Consider the following 23,209-nt stretch of genomic DNA (forward strand, 5'->3'; position numbering starts at 1 on the left):
GTTGGAGGGAGCAAGCAGTCTTTAGCCAAAATCATTTATTTGGCTAGATTGATACACACCACTAAGCCATTGCTTACTTAATCCCAAAGGTTTGAGCTCATGGATGTTGCTAATCCATAGAACAAGGTATACTGCACCAGGACTAGATTTGCAACCTAAGCCAAGATCAAAGATACCATGTTATGGCTTTTCCCAATGTGGAGACTAAACCACTTTTACTGCCCCACATTTGCGTGGGTAGTATGATTTCTAGATTACTCAGTCCCCTGTATCTAGGATCAACCTGGTCTTTATTTCCAAAATAAAACCAGCAAATGATGCTGTACAAACTCTTTGAAGAAGGTGCTCTGCAAATGCACAGGAACACACTTGAAACACCTCTTAGAATCATTAAAGCAGCAACATCTTTTCTATATCCACACAATTTATATTGGAAACTTCTCCAGGGGACCTCTAAACACACAGCTACTTTGCATTTTTCTCAGCAAAGCCAAGCAGCCATGCTTTAGAAATGCAAAGTGCTTTGGATCCAAAGCCAAAAATGGAGTAACCATGTGGACACACTGCACCTGGTGGTACCTCCTTAAAGCTGCATTTTTGACTTTGTAGGCTCACAATCCTAGGAAAGCATTTAAAGGATGATGACCCTTAGCTCAGTTGGCCTGAGGAAGCCCAAATGAAAGCTGTAAAAATCAGGATTTTGACTACTGTGCTACCAAATGAGAGAACACGCATGGATCCCTGCTGCCCAACCACTGAAATTACCAAAGGCGCTCCTCTCCCCCAACAGGAGGTTGAGATAGGAGCCTCAGAATTAAGCAATGTCCATGTGCAGAGAGCTCAGATGCAGAAAAGGGCAAAGACCAACTCTCACTCAAAAAGATGGTTTGCTGAACATTGTCTACTATCACAACGGCCTTCATTTTTCCTATTTGGCAGCCATGACATATCCCAAATAAAGTAACAATATCCCCATCGGTCCCCAGGCACAATCCAGATTGCCGATATTCGTTTTGAGTTTGCACATCCTACCAGCATTTCCAGTAGCTTCCACATTTACGGCCCTGCAATGCAGCACTCTCCAAGATAGCACTGCCCTTGTTTGGGGGAACTGTACTTTCATCCTCCGTAGCAAGCTTACTGAAAACTGAGGCAGCGGAAATAGACAAATCCAGCAAGGCTGCTATTCCTCCAGTCTGTGCCTGCCGTTTGTAGCTCGAGCTTAGTCACCTATTTGAAACTAAGGATGTCAACAAAAGCAAACTTACCTGGGAAAATCTACTGCACGTTTCCATTAATCCTGAAAAACACGGTGGGCAACGACGGGAGAAGCACGCGGGTAGACACGGACTCACAGGGGCCCTCCTCGTGCTCCCAGAAGCAAGATGGGCACCGTATTGAGTCTTCATTACCATCTAATAAAGGACTCGAAGACCAACAGCACCTGCCCTCCAGCTGCCCTTTCTAGCTCTTCAGAGCCGAAGCTGACAGATAAATTATTCAAGCTTGACCTGTGCGTGACACTCATCAGCAACTGAATGGGGGTTAACCTTGTTGCCTGGCTTCGTGAACAAGCACACTTTCGCTTGCAGGGAAATGATGTAAAAACGTTGTGTGAAGTTTGGAAGAGGCTGGAAAGACTTAAGATGAGGAATAGACTCCTTGAATTTGCCATCAGCATAGGTACAGCAGTGAACCAGTTGGTCTGTGATCCAGTGAACTTCGTTTTTTTAAAGGGAAGCCTCATGAAATATGATTCTGATCATTTGGCAGAGACACGGAGCTCCCTATTTGCTAATTAGAGAATAGATTTCTGGCTGCGCTTCAAATTTAAGTGAGAATTAAGCACGCATCAAGCAGTTTTCAAAGCAACATCAACTAAAGCATGTATGAATGTACACTAATACTAAAACACTGAAAAAGAGTCCTTTTTCAGTGTTTTAAAGTCTTCCAGCAAACTTGGATCCAATCTGGTTCACTACCCAAGTCAGTGTAGTTCAAATGGTCTATTTCTATACTCCTGTTCTACCACCATTACGGCAGGGGATGAAAATCCTAGGCTTATCTTAAAAAAAAAAAAAAAAAAAAAAACCAAGGCCATGTATTAGGGAATAAATAGCCCAGCAGGCTATTTGAAATTGGTTCGTCCTCACATTAAATTAGGCAATGAATTACAGGAATATCGAGAAAGGGCCAAGCTGAATGCTAGAAACAAGATTTCAAATGCGAACTTGAGGGTCACAAAATATTGCAGATAGCAAAAGCCACCAGGGACCAAACAGTCCAAAATCAAAGCGGCTTTATTCGTTCTTCAATTTTCTATCACCGCCCATCTCTCCCAAAAAGGGGACTCTAAGCTTGTTTTTTTAGCATGATTCCAGAATATCTACTAGAGTATAACTGCTTATAAGGAACGTGGTTCAGGAGATGAAGGAACTGGATATACTTAGCGTATTAGATTACTCCCACCTTCCTTCTAGCATTTCAAATGAGCACCAATTATATAGATTGTGAGCTTTTTCAAGAACTGACACCAGATCTTAACTTTCTGAATAGTTTATTGAAGATTTAAAGGAAGTGCTACTGCATCCCTGGACTCCTCCTTTCTGCCATCAACTCTACCGTTCTCTTCCTGTAGAAACAGAATATTTGAGGATTATTATGCTGATCAGAAAGAAATCAAGGTTTTTATAGCTGAATTTTAGTGCTGTGGCATCCTGCTTGTTTATTTTTTTATTTTTATCCCACTTTCATTTTTGGCCAACTCAAGAATGCATACATACCTAAAATTCCTGCTTCCTACTTTCCCCACAACAACCCTGTGAGGTGGGTTTGGCTGAGACAGAGGGAGGGACCAGCTCAAAGTCACCCAGCCCGGCTTTCATGCCTAAGGAAGGACTAGAACTCAGAGTCTCCTGGTTTCTAGTCCAGCACTTTAGCCAGTATGCCAAACTGGCTCTCCAGGGTGTTTATGCGGATACATCATTTAAATTGGCTTTAGCAAATTAAATGCAAATCAAGACTTAACATCAGATTTACATTCAGAGAGTCCAAACACTAAACCAACATTGGAAATACATTTTCAATGAAAGAAAAACCTGTGTGTGTTCCGATACAGTAATTGGGATAAAAGCCAAGCTCAGACTAAACCTGGATTTCCTTGGTTGTAACTTTGATTTTGTTAAATCTGAATCATGCAACAAACAAGAAAGGCTGACCAGCACCGTCAAACGATTTTGTATGAATAACCTTGTCCGTGAACTTTTCTTCTACCAGTAAAACTTGACAGGTGCATCATAGTATGGTTACTACGAACTGTTCTCGCATGCATGTCATTAAGGTTTAGCAAAAAATATTATTTGCAAAACTAAACCACTGCAGCACGTGGCTCATTTCACATGCAGCTCAGCTACAGGGAAAGGGAACCGAAGAGGCATCACAATGCCAGAGCCCGCCTCCTGCACCAATGCCTAACGGCCATCCAGCTTCCATTTCACCATGTCCACAGAAAAGGATCCTCATCACTCTGGTTCCATGTTTCTCCACCTTGGCAACTTTAATGCTGGCTGGGGAATTCTGGGAGTCGAAGTCCACCCATCTTAAAGTTGCCACGGTGGGGAAACGTCGCTCTAATTCTCCCAGCAAGCTGCTTCTATACTCTTAAACTTGCCACCCGGAGTCACTTGGTGAGATGGGTGGCCATACAAATTGAATGGAACAAACGAATATATGAACAAACCCCTCAAACTTTCAGCAAGAATCTACCACCCGGTTCCTTACCTACATATTTGTGCAGCGCTCTTCCCTCTAGACCATTCAATTGTGTTGGCATATACTGGCCATTGTTCAACTGTAAAAAAAAATACGGTTTTAACGGTAGCACACGGAATATGTTAACAGGCTGTTTTTAATTCGATATAATCTAAGGGGTGATCGTGGGTTTCATTATAATTGGTTGATTCTAGAATGCCTTTCTAGGGAGGAGACTTGAGTTTCATTCACTTCGCTTTGATCCAGTGATTTCTGTACCATCTTGCAAGTGACCGTATACACTTCCAAGAAACGTTAAATTTAAGAGGAGTCAATGGAACAGAATACAAAGCCACCTGCAATTAAAAGGTAAGACCTGGTGCTCATCTAGTTCTATATCCCTCAGCCTGTGCGCTGGTTTTCCAGGAAAAACGTCAAGCGTCTAACGTGTGTGACACAACCAAACAGTGCTACGCCAAGGTACGCCAGGCAACGTCTTGCCAGAATGGAATCCGCCCACCTGGTCATGGAGGGGAGACTCGCCAAGCGTTCCCCCCCTTTGTGAGCCCTGCAGAGCAAGGATTAAGACGGCCGGTCCTCTCTAACCGTCCCCAGCTGGTGGAACACTTTCGGGTGTGCAGAGCTCACGTCGCAACTCCAGAAGGCAGGTAAAAACTGATTTATTTCAATGTGCTTTTGATCCCAGCTGCCTGATTGTGGATGCCTATCTAGGGTTTGATTTGGGATTTATACATGCTTTCTGTTGATTTTTTTGCTTTTGACATTGTTCTGATTTCACTTTCAGGATGTTCGTTAGTCTGTGCTACTATTTTTAAATTCTTCCTCAGATGACCTGCGCCCAGGGCTCAACTTTGCAAGCCAGATCTAAGCAGCACCTAGTTTGCCACCTTAGAGTACTTTGTAACTTGATAGTCTTCCACATGCTGTTTATGTTCCCTACGCCCAACTAATGCCCCCACCCCTTCTTTTATATTCTGGCTTTTTATAGTTTAGTTTAGTTTTTAATATAGCTTCTAGCTTTTTATAATTCTTGATATATATTTTCAGATCCTTTATTCTTCTCTTCAATGACTGTACCCCACTTCTCTTATGCTTGTTTAGAACTTTAATAAAGATTTAAGAGCATAAACCCCAAAAAACGGGATATAGATTCCAAGGGGTCTGAACTTGGATAGGAAAAGAAATAGATTTTCATTAACTTGTAATTGAAATTTTAAGGTTTTCATTCAATAATGAATGAATGTAGGCAACAAACTTTTGGCTTGAAGTCTGTTAACTTCAATACATGTGACTATCTAAAATTATTTTGACTTTAAAAATATATTTGAGAACTGTACATGCATTTTTATTTTCTTTTTAATACAATCTATATATTTTATTTTATGCATTCAAATTCTTCTGAGAAGGCACCCATAGGTTTCACTACACTCTCAAATGGGTCCATGGCACAAAGAAAGGCTAAGAAGCATTCTGGGACTTACTTCTAAGTAGACACATATTATCAAACCAACTCTCAACTTAAAACAAACCTGGGTAATTCTCTCAATAAATCTGAAATAACAGCATGAAACCTACTTAAATCCAAGTTACCCCATTAACCACAACAGGCTCAAAGAGGGGCCATGACCAATGTTTGCCTTTCTTTCTGTTTCCCTTAGGACACAGTTTATGGCTCACCCAAGACAGGTTTCGGAGGATAATATGTGATTTTTTGTTATTTTCAAGGTACCTAAAGAACAGGGCTCTCTGACTCAATTTCAACGCTGCACAATAAAATATATCAATAAATAGCACAGGAACAGAAATAAAAAAACATGTAATATAAGCCACTATAACAGTAGTGCGTATACTTTAAAATGGAACACTAAAAATGACTGGAAGAGGAAAGGCAATACAAACCTCAGGCATGCCTTCCTGGTCATTTTCCACCACAGCAACCTGACTTTAAGCATTAGCACATTTCCCACGGCCAGGCGCATGCGCCACGTCAGTCCCTTGCTTAGCATTCCTCTCCCAAGGGCTTAGAACCCTTAGCTCCTGAAGTGAAAAGCCTTACCTTATATGGGACAGCATTCCAGTTTCATCCAGCTGGTATTATCTTCACCTAAAGGATAAGAATTAAAGTTAGTAGGTGAACGTAGACCAGGATACTTCTGAAAACAAAATTAAGTTAAACATAAGTACAACTTATGAACTGGTAAAATTGAGGGGAGTTTTACAAAAGCTGCTGATAGTCACTGGGAGGTAGCAAGGGGCACGAGGAGGAGATGAATACTTTATTTCAAAGAGTGAAACGCAGGAGAGTGAACAAGTGCAACTACTCTTAAAGGCCTAACCCTGAACTGCCCCTTGAGCAGATGCTACCTAACCAGAAGGACAGTTGCAGCCAGAGACACGCTGCCCCCCTTAGGTGCAGGTGCAAAGCCGTTGCATTCAGCTACTTGACTGCTTCTCTGAATTGCTGCCATGCATACCCCCCGCCACCCCCTAAATCAAATAATCCTTTCAGGTAGTTGAAGGACAATCCAAAGCTTTCTGAATCTTTACAATACAGAAAAGAATTTACTTACTAAGCTGTCTACTACAAATTCCCCCCCCTGCAGTTGTCCCTAATAGTTTTCAAATGTTCTAATTAAGGGCATAAAGTGAAAGGTCAACCTTTCCACCTGCAAGTAACTTAATGGCCCTTAAAATGTAAGAAACACTGCCAAGCCAGCCAATGTGCCAGTTTCAAGACCACGTATTGATTTAATAGTTTTGCAAAACAAAAGGAACACATTTTAGGATATAGGAATACAAATTATATTTTCTTCCCTAGCTATTTGTCTGCAGCCATCCTTTCTCACATTTCATTGTACTAATATTCAGTACTGAGGTTTTCTGAGGGGGGAATGGTATACACCACCATTGGGCTTCCACAAACACTTGCTAATGGAGCAAACAAAATAGGAGAGGCCTCCCTCGTCTCCCCCTCCCCATCTTGCAGCATTTGCTTAAGCCCAGCAAGTAGCATAAAGACAGATCTGCAACTGACCTGTTGATTCCAACCTTGCTAGCTGTGATGGTGGAAAACAACCAATGGTCCAAACAAACCTAAAAAAGCACAATCTCTTCATGTTGGGCTCCAATTTTAGAAGTTACCACAGGCCTTCCTGATCAGCCGCTTGAAGTTATTTGCAGAGTTCAGCCCCCTGGTTGCTTAGGTGTTTCCTAGTCTTGGGGGAGAGCTTCAGCCAACAGAAGCTTTTCATACTCACTGTAACAAAGCCTCCCCCCAATAATGTTAGGAAGTGCTTCTGTCCTCACAGCACTAGTAACCGGAACTGAGAGCCTAGCAGAGTACGCATAATGTATTCTGGCATCACACTTCTGAGCTCTGAAGTCAGTTTTTGCAAGTAATGGGGGGGAAGTCATAGACCAGAATGAAAGCTTAACATGGAATACAATGCAAGCACTTTTGTTATTTCTTATGCCACTTACACACTTAGAGATGTTTTGAACGAAGCATTACTGCCTTTCAGGAATACTTAATGTATTTCTGTTTACCACTGCAGTTAATCACATACACAAGAAACTGGAGTCCAATTCACCTGGTAACTAAATTCACTCAGGTCAAGAGAAATCCTGATATAATCCCCACGCTTCAATTAAACCACTGGCATATTGGTCAAAACTGAGTACAGCTACTATGGTTGAATGTATTTGCAACCCAGTTACATAGCAAACATACTGCCTGCTTACTGAGCTCATAATGGAATTATTATACTACTTGGAACGTCCAGCTTGATTTGAATGTAACTAGTAATCCAATGAACATACCGTTCATTGGACTTAAAGTACACCCTTTTCCTCTGAATACGTGTACTATTTATACTGACGAGCATTTTAAAAACTCTCCTCTTGTAAGCCATGCAGGCACAAAAGACCAGGGACTCCAGTCCATTACTCGGCTGTTAAGATTCACTGTTGAATCCCGTTGTTGAATCAGCCTTTCTTCTTGAAACACACTGAAATATGAGACTTGACAGAACTGCACTTCAGTCTTAAGTTGAGCATTGCTGTAGCTGATGAATTGGTCAAGAGCCAAATCTTACGAAATGCTTTCAAGACACGTAACATAGGCCTAGCTAGCACAACAAAGCCAACAGTTCTGCAGGGCAACATATATTAGATATGTAACCCTACTGTGTTCTTTCATCAAGTAGGCAAAGCAAGCTACACTTTTTGGTAAAATGCATGTATTACAGTAAGGGGAGCTTCTCAGTTATTCAGTATCATTTAAACATCACAGCCATCACCCCACAGCCAGCCACCCGTAGATTACGTAACTTTACACTAAAATTACAATACTCACTCCCCAGCTCAAACTTAACAGAGCAACACTCATTGTAACGGGCAAGGTACCAATGCATTTATCTGCCTGATCATGAAAGAGTTTTCATACAACTTTTAATATGTAGCTGGTATGAACTGAAAGCAACCATTCCTAAACACAATGAAAAAGACCCTGAGCAGTAAAATATGCATAAATTGAACTTACTTCCCCCTCCCATTGAGCTCTGAGGATGTCATTGTCACACAGTTAAGACAGAAACAAGTCATAGGCACGAAGAAATCACGGGTCTGAGGCACAAGTGTCAGCATCATAGTCGGCTTGCCTAATGCTGATTTGCAGGTCAGGCCTCAAAACTAAGCACCATACAGTATGAGAAGTGCTGCACTGAAATCCCACCGTCAGGAGTGTGATGCCAGAATACCCCCATAGCAAGATTACACAGAAAGCCACCAAGTTAGATTATAGTTCTTTTTACCTACCTGTATGCAGGCGACAATGAGAATCTTGGAGCAAGCAGGAATACTACATCCAGGTCCTAATGTCCATTGCCACTTGTGGTACTACGTTCCTCACAGTTATGCACTGCGGAAATGCTGTCTAAGTGCTGTTACATAGCAGGCCACTACTTTTAAACAGTGTCATATTGCAGTCTCAAACTCCAGAGAAAAGCATGCTGCCACAAGTGGTTGCCAAGGAGATGCCAAGAACTTTTTAAAAACAAATATACCACAAAATACGCACAGAAACAGAAATTCATTTATTACAACTAACAAGGATGTGGTTATAGCATGCTATGATTGTTAAACATGGGTAGACCCTTGAATTGGGATAACTTATGCATGACCTAAAGGCTTAATGGCATGCAGAAGTGGAAGAGTCACACTTCTGCTCAAAAGGCATCTGTAAGTCTAAACAAATATTTAAATCCATTTTGAAAAAGCTAAAAAGATGGAACATTTGATTGAGTGAAAATGCCCAAACAATTGGTTTGCTACTGAGGGACCATCCTGCTTGTTATCTTTTGAAGTCAGACCATCATGCATATTTTTATGTAAGCACATTTGACAACAGTACCCGTCCAGTAAAGTGTAAGAATCTACTGCGGCCCCTATTTCCTTCCGGTTTTAACATCAGCCTAGTTTTAGACAAAATGAAAACAAGAGATGAACCTTAGGAAGGAAATGGGACCATCAGCTTCCTTCACTCTTCCAAGATTACAGTACTACAAAAGAACATGGTTTAGGATATGTGCCAGCATCCTAAGGAAAAATGGCATGTAATCTGAAAAATAAACTGAAAATTAGTTTCCATTTCCGGAGGCCCCGCCCGTCATCTCAGAGTTTCCTACAGCAGGTGTCCATGAACACCCCCCACCCCGAGAAATGCAAAACTGAGCAATATGCAGCCCAGGACACATTAAGTTCCACAATGGTATCACAAGGGCTTCTCTACATCAGCAGTCAATTCAAGAACTGTAGGTTCTTTTCTTCCCCCTTTGATGTTAATTTCTTGAAGCTTCTGGAGATATAGCTCAATTCAACCACAACACTAAATTAGAGGCAGTCCAGCAACCTTGAGTATCAGCTGTTTACCATTCTTGGGTTTTCAAAAGGCTTGCTCAGCACAAACTTTTGAGCAAATCCATTGGCAGAATCAAAATGCATAATAACTGATGGCAGTGAAGTTTCATATACTGCAGTTATGAACAGTTTACAGGTAACTGATTCTTCCTCAGCTTTAACACATTTAAAGGAGGGATGGGGAACCGTGTGTAGCATTCTGGTTATCCTCAAGCTACTGGAGGCAGTGCAGAGAAAGGCTCAGTGGCTGAGAGGGGAAAAACAGCCAAAACAGGGTGCCTGCAAGTGATCAGTCCTGACTTGCCAAAAGCTATCTGCCCCTCCCTCAACAGCCTTCTGGGCAAAAAGGGAAAGTAAATGCAACACCACCCAGAGAATGTAACTGTTTTGAACAGATATAAAATGGCTCCCATTAGGGGGAAAAAAAGGGTTCCCCACCCTTATTTAAAGGATTTAAAGCACCCAAAATTATTGAATGAAAAACCAACAGGATTAATCACAGAATGGTCTCTGATCCAATTCATTTTATCAAGCCGTTGTACCTTTTATGTACCAGGAACTGTGCACCCAGTATTTTAGGTACCATCAGAGTATAGAGTCCAAGACAGCGTGACTTCTTACAGTGTTTTAATAAATATGATTCAACTCTACCAAGTCAACACCACAAGTTTGTACTATGTAGCCCAAGGAAAAAACTTTCCATTTTTAATGGTAGATTTCTACATGTCAGGCTTTAATCTAACAAATTACTACACTGTAGGACACTACTTTAATCCTAAAGCTTCAAAGGATACTTTCATTTCTGCATTTAAGTGCTGCAGTTTTGATATTAAGCATAGTACACAAGTGCCCACCAATGCTCAAAGCTTTTGGATCAATAAGATACTGGTTAAATCAAGAAACAATTTGATTCCCCCCAATGTTTGGATTGCAACTTCCATAAACCTCGATATATTCAATCATCAAGGACTCTGTTAAGATGTAACATCCAGTGGGCACAAAATTGCTTAACTCTAGCAAAAGAATTAGAAGTGAAATGGATCAACCAGATCTCATATTCTGAGTCATATTAGAAGAATGAGACACTGAACAATATATACAAAGTCATGCTATGATTTATAGCAGCTGGAATAGAAAGGACCTTTGGAGAGGCAACAGCTAATGCTATTAGATTATCTGCCCTTACCCAACTCCCATCTCCCACCTCCTTATTCAAAACTGAACTACATCATTTATCCTCTATTATTTCACCAAAACCCAGTTTGCTTCCTTACTGCAAGGAAATTCCAAATACATAAACTTGAATAATTATATTGAAAGTTTTACAGAACACTAAAGGCTTATTCTAAGGGTGAGAATTCATTGAGATACTACAGTATTGAAGTCCAATCAGATTTTAAAATTGCATACTGATATTTTAGACTTTATGGCATGGCAGCATCTAAACCTTATGTACTGTGCAACACTTCAGATTTCATTTCAAGGAATGTATTGCCTTTTGGAAGTGCTATTTGCCCTTTATGGTCAGAAGTTTATGATAAAAGAATCTTGCTACATTTAAGTCTATTTATTTTAAGCACAGTAAAAAAAGTTTACACTTGGGAATTCAAATGGCACACAGTACATTGCCATCAAGGTAGGGACGTTATACATCAAAAAAGCTAAGTTTAGAACACTGCATTACATAATTAGACTGGTTTTTTTTGTTTTTTTTTGCCCAGACCACTTACAAATTCTAGGTCATTTTAAGTTTCTAACATTCATAAAAACGTAGCTTTCTTACTAAAATGCAAGAATTAAAAAAAAAAGTAGTGTCTAAACAAGACAAATAAAACAAACTGGAATGAAAAATCTACAGGTCACATCTAAAATCGGGGCTTTTTGTTTGGGCCTTCGTATTCTTCTCTCCCTCTCCCATAAGCTGCAGGAGTTCCAGGCCCCATTCCTCTAGGGCCCTGGCCTACAGGCCCCGCACCTGCCTGTCCAAATCGCTCAGGGCGCTATCAGAACAATTAAGAGTTCATTATGTGTAGTTGATGTCCATGTGTGTTAAGAATTTATTTTAGAAGGTTCCGCAGTCAACGTTCGTCGATACAATCACCATTGAGTCGATCCACAGGTACCGGGAACATAGAAAGGAAAAAAGGGTAATTTAATAATTAGTTTAACTTAATACATGTTTTGAGGTATGTTCCCAACTTGATCCATTCTCAAATGTCTGTTTCAGCAAACAGATTTTCCCTGAAGTGCTAAAAATGCAAGCATTAGTATGGGTTTGAACCAAGAATTCTCTCTGAAAGGAATTCTGGTTATCAGTTACAATTAATTGCTAATCTGTAGTTATCAGTGAACAAGGTACACAGAAGCCCAGTCTGAGCTTCCTAAAGCAGATGCCTAGTTAAAAGGTGTAAGACCATGTCCTGAAATTACTTAGACTAATGTCTATTTACTTAATTGATGTTTTTCAAAAGCCACTAAGACCCTATGGAAATACAAGAAATATTATGCACCTGATTAACTTGCCCAGCCAAGACAAGAGAACCACTAAATGTTTGCACAATCTTGAGCTTCTTTAAATAGCTCCACTGCAGTAGAGGCCCTATTGCTTCAGTATGATTAGCAAAGAGTCCATTATTACTTTGCAGTATCTGAATACATTCAAGCTGGTTTTCTCTGAATCCACAAAAGCTCAACCAGGCTGCAATAAAGCAGACCAGTTGACTTGCCAATTTACCTGATCTTTCTTCATTTCTTGATTTACGAGGCACAAAGGAGGGTGTAATGAATCAAAGGTGTTGATGCTGGTATTATTGGTGCTGTTAGGGCAGCATAGGAACTAGTTTATACAAAAAAAGCTTTCAGATGCACTCAAGCTTAACAACAGAGCCAAATTCACTCAGTATAATTCCTCAGACTAGCTGTATGAATCCTTTAACCAGATACACATGCAGATGTACTTTGTGAAAGGCTCACACTCAATTTGCTCCCCAATAACCCCACAAACAGAAGCCTAGATTCCAGAATGCTACTGCCACAATCATCACAGATGAGAAAACGTATGCATGAGCCCTTCACCAATTTGCATAAGTATCCAATCATGGAGTCACCAAGAGTCTGGAATTCTAGCAAGACTCCATCGGATTTTCTCTAACAACTGGCTTACAGTTATTAGACTGCCAATTTAAACTCCCAAAGGCCAAGTGTCATAAATAAACAAATTCCGTAAGGAGATAATCCTACTAAGTTTCTATAGTTACGTACTTTAGAAAGACAGCACATTGCTTCACGCAAAGTACTGACCACTGAAATTTCAGGCATTTTTTCTAGTGCCACCAATTACAAGTGAATGAGACGTTTAAGCACTTGATACGCTACATTGTTAATTTTGAAAACAAACATCCCGCTTTTACCAGACTGCCTATTTCAACAGAAGTCTATGACTAATTGCAGACTCCTTTGAGCTATACGGTCAAACAGCCACAGGGCATCTTAAGAACCTGGGGGTGGATAAATGGCATTTGTTTCTATGTTAAGTGACACATGAGCTACGAGTAGCCCACCTCATGTAGCCAAACCTTCAGTACAAGAATAGCCTCCACCCTTACCCCCAACCTTATTTTGTGTGTTAGATTAAACTCTTAAGGTGAATGTATACCACGCAAGCAAGGATTAGACTTAGATTTCGCTAATTCTATTTACCAGCTGTACTGCCACTGTATTACTCCAAGGCCAGAGATCAGGCTTCACATATAATGTGAATATAAGAATTTCTCTGAAGCCTACAAGCAGAGGAACAGGAAGTAAAGTTCAAAGTGCTTGGAGAACAAGCGCACCACCTGCAGCTCCTAGCAACTGTACAAACCCTCAAGCATCAAAGGCAAGATATGCCTCTGAGTACTGGTTGAAGGGCGACAACAGGAAAAAGCTACTGCTTTCATGGACATCCCCGAAGCATCTGGTTAACCACTTTGGGAATAAGATGGATCTTCAGTTTGACCCAGCAGCTTTGTCTGTACTCAGGAAACTTAAGCAGTACCTAAGCGTTATAACCAAATTATGTATTATTTGAGAGTCAACAAGCAACTTGCTCAAGAAACAGATTGCTAACGACTTGCCTACCTAAAGAACTGCTTCTTTCCTCATCATCACATATATTGTGTCAAAAGTCAGTGTATACAATAGGGCACGTTATTTGCATCTAAATATTCTCTACCTGTGACTAATCCATGACATTAACAAGTAGTAAAAGTATAGTGCAATTATATATATATTTTTAGGCTTGGAAAAGTGTCTCCCTTTATTTTATGCACATTCACTTCTATGCGCCACAGTTAACTCAAGTTCAGAAAGTGACAAAGACCACTTCTGCTCATTAAGCTAACTCAACAAGAATGTGGGGGGGGATTTTCCCCCCAGGCAGATTGTTAGATTACAGAGCTAAAGGTTCCTTGCAAGCTTAGCCAGAGAACTCCCAACCCGACTGATCACAGAAAAGTCTGCTAATACCCACTGCAGAAGTATCTGAGCAGAGCTGTCACCATACTAGCAAAGCCTAGACTCAGCTTTACATTGCTCACAAGCCTCTTGCTATTAGCAAACTGCTGGAAAAAGGGAAGCCTATCTTAAAGTGTAGGTTATGTGGGATCAATGCAGAAATCTTTAGAACTGAAGTCAAGCTGCTGCAGGATACATTACCATATCGCTTCCCATCATAGAGCCACTCATAGATGTTTGTCCAACTCCAGGACTGGTCTCATAGCCAAGGCCAGTACCACCTGCTAAAGGTGGGAATTTCTGAGCTGTTGTACCATAGGGATCTATTAAAAAAAAATCAAGTGATTATGCATAGGACAGATAACAGTAATTTATGCATGCAAGTTTAACTGGAAAGCTTTTTTACCTCCCATGTTCATTGCACCAGTACCACTCATTCTCATGTCTCTTTCTCTCTGAAAAGACAAACAGATATTTTTAAGAACAAGCAAATCACTTAAATGCTCTGTAACACAGACCTGGATTAGAAGCCTGGAGACCATGACTTCTAATCCGGTTTTCAGACACAAAAGCCAGCAAGATGACCAGCTCCAGGAGAGTAGGTATCAATCCTCCATGACCCAGATTTACATCATCAAAAATGGGAAAAGACTTCTAAAAAACTATGAAAATAAAACTTATTCCTAGGGATCAATGTGAGATTCAGGCACCTGGGCAGCTAGATTACTGGGATTCTTCCAGCCCTGACTTACAGGGTCCATGTAACCCATTCTAGTATAGCTTTCTTCCCTCTGTCTTCTCATTTGCTCTTCCATCTCACGTTGACGGATCATCATCTCTTCTTCCCGTCTACGCCGCTCTTCTTCTTGCCTGAAAATACAATTGCTTCATTATAACTTGTTATTTTTAAAGACTTGGATAGTGTACTGATTCATTTTACCCCAAAATTATCGTACCTCATTGAAGCTAAAAATTAAGCCTTCAAAATAATTAAATACGGTAAATAAGCCCTCATGAACCACAAGCCCCCGCCCCAAATAAACGTCTTCTGGGAGGAGGCAAAGAGGAGCACTACACCGCACTGATCCTCCACTAGTTCATTCACGCAGCTCCAAGCAACTGCTGGTGGCCCACAGCTACAAACCTTGTATTTCAGTACAGGATTAATAATGACAGATGATCACAACTTACCTCAATTGCATTTCTTTTCGTTTCTGCATCTCTTGATTGTGAAGCTCTTCCATGCGTCTCAGTTCTTCTTGCCGCCTCATGAGATCTAGAAGTGTAATCATTTAAGCAAACCTTTGCTTAATAATAGATTATGAATTCCTATCGATTAAATAGAATCTAAATTTGATGCCAGGTCTGAGATTAAGCTGTCATGTTCACTGTTTCAATGTGCACTGTACATTGTAACGTTTCACATGCCATGGTGCTGACGCACGTTTCTGTTTGGGAGGGAGCTGCTGTGAAACCTTGTGCCAAGCTCTGTATCTGTGTTCATTTCAATGGAATGTGTTTGGGTTCTGTGCTCTGCTCAAGGACTTTTCCCGCAGACCATCAGAAGCCGTTAGGAGCACCTGGGATTGTGAGCCTGGGAAGATTCTACGGGGGGAGGGATCTCATTTGCACCGAGGGTTTTTAGTTTGCATTTGGCACGTTTTTCATTCTCAGCTTTCTCTGTGATCCTGCACACTATTCTTTAATAAATCAGGTATCTTTGCATTCCTGCTCATGAGTCTGAGAGTGTTTCAGAATAGGCATTCTTTACATAAGCTTTCTTAAAAGCAAAAAAATCTAACTAAAGCAAATTTGTATATAGACAACTTTGACACTATTTTTTTTAGTGAATGATCAATACACAACAAATATTTAACAGACACATGACTACTTAGGCCATTGCTGGGAGACAAATGTTTCCAGCTCAAACTTTTTCTGGAAACAGTAGCATGGGACTGTAAGACTGGACAAATAATAAAATATGACTATCTAAAAACAGCAAGTCTGTGTTTTAAAATATATCTGGGTAAAAGCAGTAACATTTAGACTACCAATAGTGAAATCTTAAAGAGAAAATGGGAGAAAGCAAGCGAAGTCTCAGAGATCTGTGCCGTATACCTTGGCGTAAAAGATTTGCCTGATGCTCATGATATGCATCCTCCATCTCACTTTCCAGTTTGTCCTTGGCATCTTTCATATTTTTCTCCACTTGATCTCGCTGCTGTTTCTCCATTTCATCCAAGGACTTCCACCGTTGAGAATATTCATACTCAAAACTTCCAGGTTGCGCAAATCGCGGAGGCGTTTCTCTCTCCCTAAAAATTCAATTAAAAATGAAATGCACACTTACACTTTACAGAATAGCCAGCAGTGATGCTGGCAAAAGTCTCAAAGCCTGGCAAAGTTTCAGATTAGGAGAGTCCAAGCAAACACACTGTAACACGGATACTTTTCTTCATCTACAGAATGCTGCCACTATTGTACTGCAACTCAGAAAATCAAGTACAGCAGAAGAAACGGGAGTCGAACCTTAAGAGTTACGGAGGAAGAAGCAGGAGTTACTTTTTTTACTAAAATGTTTGCAGTTTGCTTTTTTTGGAAGGTACCATTCCATCAAAATGAATTGTTAATAAAATGAACGCAGCATGAGCCTGGATGGAACGACAAGTTTCATTTTCAGCTGAAGGGATCACATGCTTCATCTCCCGCCAAAAATGTCCTACTTTTCAATTTATCTTCCAAATGGAGTATCCCAGGGCTACTGAGCATTTTCAATTTGCCTATTTTTTAGAAGTCTGCAAAATGTAAGATTTGCCCAAGAAATCTGATACCACTATTCCAGTCACTTTAACGAAGTGCAATGCTGCTGTAGACAAACTCAAAATCAAATTGAAAATAATTTTTAAGTGAAGATGCCAAAGAAGCATGTACTCAGTATTATGATAGGTTGCTTAAAAATCTAGAGGGCACAACAGAAATACCGCAATTAATTTAAATTATTTTGAAATAAAGCTCTGAGTGTTTTAGATTTTTTTAGGTTACACTAAATTCACCAAATGAAACAATTCCATTATATTCAAGTATTTTAGGTGATCTACCTTGGCTATTAGGAAAACTGTTCATAAACATACAATAAATCTGAAAGCGAAAAGTACATTAATTCAAGGCAATACAATTTTTTTCAGAAGATTTCTAATTTATATTACTGAAAACAGGAATGAGTCAAATTGCAATATGGCAGGAAATACTGGTCTAGATAATGTGTAACAATATTAACTAATAAAGACCACGAATTCCAACATATCAAATATAGTTTAGTTGTTGTGACAATTCTGCTTACTTTTGATACATTGGATTTTTCTGAGCCAGCTTCTCTGGAAGACCATCTTCATCATCCAGCTGTTCAAGTGGCTCCACAATAACTGGCCTAGGAGTGCTGAAAATCAGAGAGAGTGTTGAATTTGTTGAATACTGGCCTTTAAGCTTAGAGCTTTTATTTAAACATTCAATCCACTGCCTTCAGTTACTAAGCTACATAAAAAAGTGAGACCTACTTACGTTGTCAGAAGAAAGACACCTTCAGTACAACGTTCAAATGCTTTTCGTGCTGCAGGCTTAGATGCAAATTCCACAATGCCTTTTCCTGTGGATCTGCCACGATCATCTACTATCACAATAGCTCTTTCAATTGGACCAAACTGAGAGAAGGCTTCTTCCAGCAATTCATTTGACACATAGGGGGAGAGATTACGCACAGAAAGAGCAGCAGCATGGGTGGCAAAACGCACACGAAGCTGCCTTCCTCTCATGGGAATATCATCAAGTTCTGCCTTTGCAATTTCAGCCAAAGCTCGTGATTCCTGTGGATAGATTAATAAATCTTAACTTCAGAGCTATGTTCAACAGTGTAGAAGAATAATCTTAGCATTAAATCTAAAAAAATCTGAAACATCAATGCTTACCAGTTTAATAAAGCCAAAGCCTTTCCCCTTGTTAATAAAGACTTCTCCTGGTTCACCATATTTGGAAAATAATCTCTTAAACTCATCTTCTGTGATATCAGCAGGCAAATTCCCAACAAACAGACGACAGCGCTGAGTATATGTTTTCTCCCCAGGACGCCTCAAAAGTGACAAATTTGCTTTAAAACCCTAAAAAAAATTAAAGACAAACACTAAATTCTTAATTGTATATATTTAAGATATATGTTTAGAAGACACAAAAAATCACTTTATCCATTTCCCCTTTATGCACATTATGCAAGCATAAATCTGACTACACTCACACACCTTACTCCATCCAAGCTAGCACAGTACATCAGCCTGGAAATACCCAATTTTTAAAATGCTGCTCTAGATGCTATTATCCCTTTTTTCATGTTTACTTATATTTACACTTCAATATTGAAGAGACCATTTTTCCTTCTACGAAAAGTGTTATACTGAGCAATCTGACAATTTTCCATTTAGATGGACTCAATGCACAATCTACAACCATTATTGCCCCTACAGTATTTTAAAGAAAGGGAGGACATTCTTAAGAATTGGTTGCCAGTGTACACTGCTCGCCAGCCAATATGTTTATGGAAAGGAGTACCTATTTTTTCTGTTGCATTGTTTAAATTGTAAGTTCCTCTTCTTTCACACAAATTGTAGAAGTCATCAACATTTCAAAGTGAATCTTTAAAACAAGTAAAATACCTTGGAGAAAAGTTACCTTGGCCAGCCATTTAAAAAAAAAAGTAACGTCAGCACCAGTCATGCTCAGTTATTCCAAAGCTAAGGCACTATCACTGCATTTTGTAAGTACTCCACAGTATGCCTTCTCAGGCTCTCCATTAAATTTTACCTAATACCATCCACATTAGTAAAAACGCACAAATTCAAGAATTCTCAACATTTATAACGAAACTTTAAATTTGCACCATCACCTATTAAAACATTGCTGATCATAATTATATTAAAAATCTGACATTAATTCTCAGGGAACTACTGCAAGCTGTCTTGTACAGGTATCACCATTACCTCATTTCCCCCCAAGACACTTAGCACAGCACTAAAATATCCTTCATTAGGACTTCACTTCAGTGTCTCTAATAAGGGCATCACAATTCTAACACAACTCATCACTAAGCCATCTATTTACAATATTATGCAGCACACCCCCATTTTTTCCGCATTCAAAAATATGCAACTATATACCTATACTCGAAACCGTAACACAGAAAAATACCGCATGGTACAGCCACTCCATCATCTGCCATTCACTTGTGGCCAAAACTGAACCCGAAGTAGAAAAGAACACTAAGAACTCACATTTCCAGGCCATCACAATTGCCACTGCCACTAATCTACCGTAAGAGCAAAGTAGCCCACAGTGGCCCAAAAGGGACAACAATCAGGTTTGATTTGGTTCACATAAACCACTAATACAAAGCATAATATAGCTTGCTTGGTTTAGGATTAGTAGCATCTGCAAACCATGCTTGATACATAGTGCTTTATATAAACCCAGCTATTTATGGTTTAGCCACTAAATCAGGTTAACAGAGGAACAAGCAACCTTTTGGTGAAGACTAGACTCTTTAAGAATACACATATCACAATACGATAAAAGTGAAAAGAGCAAGGGTTACTTTGTGTTATTAATTACACTATATTTCTAATCCTGTCTATTGTGTTTTTATGGTTTTTAATTTTGTAAGCCACCTGGAGTCACCGTGTGTGAGTAGGGCGGCCTTATACGTTTCTTTAATAAATAAATAAATAAAACCTGCACTACAGTACATTGCTTGCCTTAGATTAATGGGAAACTGGGCCAACTGCTTTTCAGCAACTGTAGCTGGTAGAGACTCCAAAATGGGGTTAGGGAGACATGGGCAAATTTGAAAGCTTTGCTTGCCCATCTCTACTGTAGTTCAGTATTACTGTTAGATTTTTATGCCACCTTTTTGTATATATAACCCAAGGTGACGAACATCCCTAATTCTCCTGACTCTTTTCCCCACAACCGGTGCGGTGGGGTGGGCTGAGAGCGGGTGACTGGCCCAAGGACACCCAGCCAGCTTTCATGCCTAAGGGAAGCAGGCCTAGAACTCACAATCTCCTGCTTTTGAAGCCAGCACCTTCACTACTACACCAAACTAGTTCTCCGTTCATATACATACAAACACAGACACAGACACATACACAAGAAAGCCAGTTTGGTGTAGTGTTAAGGCACCAGGCTAGAAACCGGGAGACCCTGAGTTCTAGCCCTCCCTTCGGCATAAAAGCCAGTTCCTCTCAGCCCTAGGAAGGGGGCAATGGCAACTCACTTCAGAAAAACGTTTCCAAGGAAACTGCAAGGACTAGAAGAAGTGGTTTGCCATTGCCTCCTTCCTGGAGCTGAGGGTGAGTGACTGGCCCAAGGTCACCCAGCTGGCTTCATGCCCTGCAGTCCCCCGAAATCAAAAGCTTTTAGCCAGCCTACTAAAAGACGCCTCTTAGAATCGTGCGATCGAGGCGGCTCGCATTAACAGCTCCGGACTCACTTGCGCGCAGCAAACAGCCGATTCCGTGAACGCACCGCCCGCCCCAACGCCGCGGGTCTTGCAAGACCACCGTTTTCCCCTTAAAACCTGGAGCGCGCGGCCCCCAACAGCCTCGGCCGGAAAGGGTTCCGGCCCCGGCCGCCCGCGCCCCCCCCCCCAGAGAGGCCTCGGGGCTCCGGCCCTCGCGCACTCCCGCGCCCAAAATGGCGGCCCAGAGAGCCGCCGGGGAGCGCGCGCGGGGGGGGAAGCGAGCCCCGGCGCCATCTTGTCCGAGCGCGCAGGCAGGCCCGGGAGGGCCCGCCGCGGGTCCGCTTCTTACCTCCGTGTCGGAGACCTTCTCCTCCCCCGCGCCCTGCTGCTGGGGCGGCGGCGGGGGGTGCTGGTGCTGCTGCGACGGGTGCTGGTGCTGGCTCTGCCCGCCGCGCCTGTCGCTGCCGCCGCGGTGCGGCTGCCCAGGCCCGCCGCCGCCCTTCGGCCCTCCTGTCTGGGAGCCTCCCGGGCCTCCTTTCAGGCCGCCGACGGGCCCTCCTCCGCCTCCGGGAGACTGCCCGGGCCCCTTCTTGGGGCCGCCCTGCCCGGGGCTATGGCTCGGCGGCGCGTTGGGCTGCTGCGGCGGCGGCTGCGCCTCCCCGCCTCGGCCGCCGCTCTGGAGCCCCGAGGAGGCGGCGGGAGCCGAGGCCGAGCTCGGCGTGGAGAGGGAGGCGGCGGAAGACGAGGTCGGGGGCGGCGCGCCGACCTGGTTCTGGTTCGGCCCCAAGGAAGGCGACGAACCCGCCGGGCTGGAGGAAACGGAGGCCGCGGAGGAAGGCGGCGTGGAGGCCGAGCTCGGCGGCTTGGTGGGCTCCGGCTTCGGGGGGCCGCCGAGGCCGCCGCCCATGTGATGGTGGCCGCCGCGCGATTGCCCCATGCCGCCCGCCATGCCCGGCGGCGGCGAACGGAAGTCGTGGTTGCCGGGGAGGCCACCCCGACCTCCGCCGCCGCCCCGCCGGTGGAAGCCGCTTCCACGGCTACGAAAACGGTCTCTCGACATGGCAAATATGGTGGCGGTTGAGATGGGGCCGGACTGCGAAGCGGCGCTTTTTCTCCTCAGAGTCCGACCAAAGACAAGATGGCGCCAGGCACAGAGATATAAAAAACGGCCTCGCGGCCGTCTTTGTCTCACCCTTATATAGCCTCGGCGAACAGGCGCAGTCCCCGCCTTTCCGGCTTGTTTTTTTTTTCCCCCTCCGTGAGCGAATCGAAAGATGCCCCGGACAGATTGATAGCTTCGCGAACCAATCGTTTTTCGGCCGCCAGCAAGGCAGGAGGGGGGGAAAGGCGGCCGCCTCCAACCCCCGTGGCTCCGTCGTTAGTCCAATCGCGAGCCGCAGTACAGAAAAGAGCGACGGTCTCTTTATACAATAAGTATTCGAGGACGGGGATGAAGGATGAGGGAAGTCACTTCACTTAGGTTTCGATGGATTGGATCGTTTGGTTAACAGGAGGCGGGTCTGGGTGAGGAATGGGCGGCGCCTAAATGGTGCGCATTGTCTTGCGGCAGACAGAGGCCACGTGGGCTGGCCTGGGTGGATGGTCATTTTGCTTGCCTTGTGCATCTTAGATTTAGCTTTAGCTCTAGGTTTAGATTATCTCTCCAGTTTCCTAGTCAGCTACATTATTTAAACACCAGGAAAAGAATAAAAAGTGTTTACCAAAAGAAACTAAAGGCAGGAGATAGGACATACAGCTAACTTATGGCTCACCGATGGGGTTCGGGCTATCTCACTATGCTGTTACAGGTAGTCCTCAATTAACTACCACAATTGGGACTGGAATTTTGGTTGCTAAATGAAGCAGTCATTAAGTGAATCTGACCCAATTTTATGGCCTTTTTTGCAGCAGGCATTAAGCGCATTAGTGCAGGTGTTAAGCAAACCATGTGGTTGGTCAGCAAATCATGAGGTTCCCCATTGATTTTGCTTCCAGAAGCCTGCTGGGAAGGTCGAAAATGGCGATCGTGTGATCACGGGATTCTGCGAAGGTCACAAACGTGAACTGGTTGCCAAGAGCCCAAATCGTGATCACATGACTGCAGGGATGCTGTGATGGTCGTAAGTGTGAAGACTGGTCGTAAGTCGGAACCATCACTAAATGAATGGTTGTTAAGTGAGGGCTACCTGGATATCCTTGCAAACTGTACTCACATAGCTCTTTGCAACATTGCTACACAAATTCTGCCTTTGATGTACTTGCGTGCAACGTCATGAGGCACATAGGAAAGGGTGGAGCTTGGATTGTTTCATCACAATGCATGATTTACCTTTTTGATGTGGTGGTGGTGAAGAATGGATGCGTATGGCAATAGCACTCCAAGGTAGATGAGTCTTAGGCTCCAAGTGTAAATCTGATTCAAACTGCCATATGTCCCCATCTGGAAACACCAAATGGAAATTGCTGATTTCTGTGTGAAAAGAACTATTTATTTAATCAATTTTTAGCTTCTTTCCCCTTAAAATA

General features: G+C 42.3%; 1 protein-coding gene across 5 annotated transcripts; it reads right to left on the minus strand.

Moving 5' to 3' along the window:
• Positions 1 to 2,540: 2,540 nt before the first annotated feature.
• On the minus strand, positions 2,541 to 21,861 carry SFPQ (splicing factor proline and glutamine rich). Of its 5 annotated transcripts, XM_063311633.1 has the most exons (13): positions 21,033 to 21,860; positions 18,144 to 18,332; positions 17,740 to 18,041; positions 17,522 to 17,617; positions 16,300 to 16,496; positions 15,373 to 15,457; positions 14,892 to 15,051; positions 14,588 to 14,636; positions 14,383 to 14,504; positions 8,587 to 11,687; positions 5,828 to 5,875; positions 3,781 to 3,850; positions 2,541 to 2,632 (listed from the first exon to the last, which is right to left on the minus strand). In XM_063311633.1, the coding sequence occupies exons 1-10, from the start codon at positions 21,741 to 21,743 to the stop codon at positions 11,553 to 11,555; spliced, it is 2,046 nt and encodes a 681-aa protein (XP_063167703.1). In that variant the 5' UTR covers positions 21,744 to 21,860; the 3' UTR covers positions 2,541 to 2,632; positions 3,781 to 3,850; positions 5,828 to 5,875; positions 8,587 to 11,552. The 5 variants fall into 5 exon arrangements, with proteins under 5 accessions (XP_063167703.1, XP_063167705.1, XP_063167702.1 ...); XM_063311635.1 differs by lacking the exon at positions 8,587 to 11,687 and having other exon boundaries at positions 21,033 to 21,861; XM_063311632.1 differs by having other exon boundaries at positions 3,785 to 3,850; positions 5,828 to 11,687.
• Positions 21,862 to 23,209: the final 1,348 nt, after the last annotated feature.

Source organism: Candoia aspera, chromosome 10 (assembly GCF_035149785.1).
Source record: "Candoia aspera isolate rCanAsp1 chromosome 10, rCanAsp1.hap2, whole genome shotgun sequence".
Taxonomy (NCBI): Eukaryota; Metazoa; Chordata; class Lepidosauria; order Squamata; family Boidae; genus Candoia; species Candoia aspera.

Coding starts and splice junctions, on each gene's coding strand:
- SFPQ (XM_063311633.1), bottom strand. CDS start 21,743: ATGTCGAGAGACCGTTTTCGTAGCCGTGGAAGCGGCTTCCACCGGCGG. Junction 18,042..18,143: donor GCTTTGGCTTTATTAAACTG/GTAAGCATTGAT, acceptor ATCTATCCACAG/GAATCACGAGCTTTGGCTGA. Junction 16,497..17,521: donor AAAAATCCAATGTATCAAAA/GTAAGCAGAATT, acceptor TTGAATTTTTAG/GGAGAGAGAAACGCCTCCGC.